At 48.1% G+C, this 2,772-nt stretch overlaps 1 protein-coding gene across 1 annotated transcript; it reads left to right on the top strand.

The window, feature by feature from the left end:
• The first annotated feature begins 989 nt into the window (after window positions 1-989).
• hic2 (hypermethylated in cancer 2) lies at window positions 990-2,641 on the top strand. Its single transcript, XM_035668358.1, is given in 3 exon segments — window positions 990-1,340; window positions 1,426-2,240; window positions 2,242-2,641. Coding segments are annotated over 3 exon segments (1,434 nt in total). The 5' UTR covers window positions 990-1,121.
• The last annotated feature ends 131 nt before the right edge of the window (window positions 2,642-2,772 follow it).

Genomic DNA, 2,772 nt, shown 5'->3' with positions numbered 1-2,772 from the left:
CAGATACCTGGAAAAACTACTTAAGTACAGTAACATTGTATTTGTTATTAGTTACTTCCCACCCCTGTATCTGAATACTTTTCCCACCAGAGGTAAAGTGGACGGTTCATTGACTGGATCAGTGTCTCAGACTGACTCTTACTGGGATTTACTGGCTAAAAGCCAGTAAAGTCTTCTGTTTCTTTTAAAAAAAAGTGTCCAGTGAGAAAAGAGTAATCTGTATCTATGTTTGGCAGAACAGATGTTGCTGTTAGTACCAGCGTATACCCAGGTCCTGGAGATAGCAGTGTATCTGCAGCAGAACAGATGGTGCTCAGAAATCATCCATTAAACTGAGAAAAGACTAAATAAAAGACACCGAGAAACTTACTTTTCACGACTGTTAGTTGTTTTATTGCACAGAGAAGTTGTGGATTCATTCTGTAATCAATAATTCAACACATTAAGTGATCAGGTGCAGTTAAAGATGATTGATTGTCTTTGTGTGTAGTGTTAGTATTGTTCGCTGTAACTGTGCCACGGCAGATAGGAGACAGCAGGGTGGAGTTCTCTTGTCATTTTAACCACCTTTCTCTCCCTGATAGAGCTCCTGCAGATCAGTTAAAGTATTTTTAGCCCCCGCTAGCGATGTGGCTCAAGAGATGGTCAAACAACCACCTTTCAAAGTAATTCACTGTAATAGTTGTTGAGATGTTTCAGCCTGGACTGAAGTGGTGGTCCAGACTGAAACATCTCAACAACTATTACAGTGAATTACTTTGAAAGGTGGTTGTTTGAGAGAGGATCAATCCTCAGACTTCTCTTCTGGCGCCACCAGCAGGTCAAACCTTTCACTTATCCAGTTAAATATCTCAACAACTACCAGAAAGACTGGTGCAAGACATTCATGTTCCCCTCAGAAATCATCTGCAGCTGTTCTTGCTGACGTTTCCATGCTCATTTGAAAAAGACCAAATAACAATTAAGTGAAAACATTCCCTCATTTAGCATTCGCACACAACATGTAGCTCCTGTTCCTGTCACTGTGGATGAAAGTTAATTATGAAGAACTGCATTAAGTCATAAATGATCCTCTCCTTCCTGTCTCAACTGTCTCCCAGGACTGTAATCCAGTCTTTGAGATGGAGCGGCTGTCTTACACCGAACAGCTTTTGCTGCAGCTGAACCAGCAACGATCTAAAGGACACTGGTGTGACGTGATCATTGTGGTAGAAAACGTTCTCTTCAGAGCCCACAAGAACGTCCTGGCAGCCTGCAGCAGCTACTTCAAATGCCTCGTGCTGCATGACAACCTCATCACCCTGAACGCCGCCATGGTGAATCCTTTAGTGTTCAAACAGGTGAGAAACCAACAAAACACAAGTTATTCTGGTGATTTCTGTTCCTCTAAGGGTTTGTAATGAGGTTTTTATCAACTTCTATCAGGTACTGGACTTTATCTACACAGGTCAGCTGTCTACCTCTCACCATGCTAGTGACCAGGGGGTGTCTGACCTCCTCAGAGCTGCGTCCTACCTGCAGCTGTCAGACTTAGCAGCTCTATGTCGCAGAAAACTCTGCAGGTCCGGTAACTGGACATCCTCCACCATCAACGGCCACCTCCACCCAGGATCTATGGAGGTACAGCAGAGTCATAATCAGACGCTCCACAGGGAGGATCTGTCCGAGGAGGAGCTTTTTACTGCACAGCATGTGTCTGTTAACTCATCATCAGCAGTCGGCCTCAGTGGAAGTGTAGAAACAGGCCTGAGGCTAAAGCTGACCAGAAAGAGTCCGACTGGAAGCCTGCAGCAGAGCTCCCCACACTCCAGCAGCAATTCATCAGATGACGTACCTTTTAACTCCATCTCAGCTTTCTGTAACCAAAGATCAGAGCACAGCGAGCAGCGGCACCCAACCTCAGACTCCCAGCAAACGGCAGCACACAAGAGGAACCGATCCAGCAGCTGTTTGGAAGGAAGAGTGCAAACAAAGAGACAGGAAGTGGACAATGGAGAGCTGGAAGATCAAGCCGAGGTCAGTGAGGGAGATTTGGTCCTAAAGGACGAGCTGAGAGAGAGCGGGAGTGAGGACGAGGAGCTTAAACCTGCCAGCTACATCTACCACCAACTGCAGCCCGCGGTACAACCTGCTCTGCACGACACGTATATGTGCATCCCCTGCGGGAGAGGCTTCCCAAGCTCCAAGCAGCTCATCGCTCATGTAGCCTCACACACCGCTGAGGAGCTGAGAAAGAAAAACTGAAGACGCAAAGGAGGACCAGGACACAAAAGAACCAAAACCAGATGCGACCCGGCCTCGTCACACCTGCTCGGTCTGCAGTCAGAGCTACGCTGACGTGGCTTTGCTGACGCAGCACGAGAGGAGCCACTGGCCGACCAGGCCGTTCTCCTGCGACGTCTGCGGGAAGCTGTTCACGCAGAGGGGCACCATGACGCGGCACATGCGCAGCCACCTCGGGCTCAAGCCCTTCGCGTGTGAGGAGTGCGGCATGCGCTTTACGCGGCAGTACCGCAAGATGGAGCACATGCGGATTCACACAGGGGAGAAGCCTTACGAGTGTCTGCTCTGCGGAGTGAAGTTCACCCAGCATCGGAGCATCATCAGCCATTTAAAGATACACACAGTGGTCTCAGTGTAGACGGCACCTCATACACGAATGTCCTAACCAATATGATCCAGTGAGCGTTTCAAGCGTGTAGAAGAAATTAAGGTGGCCACAAAAAAGGCCCTATCTAGAGCCAAAAACATGGCGGACTCCACCAGAAAAGG

This window comes from Morone saxatilis, unplaced genomic scaffold (assembly GCF_004916995.1).
Source record: "Morone saxatilis isolate NCDOM2014 unplaced genomic scaffold, NCSU_SB_2.0 Contig21, whole genome shotgun sequence".
Classification (NCBI taxonomy): Eukaryota; Metazoa; Chordata; class Actinopteri; family Moronidae; genus Morone; species Morone saxatilis.
The sequence above is the reverse complement of the archived record's forward strand: the minus strand, read 5'-3'. Positions and strand labels throughout refer to the sequence as shown.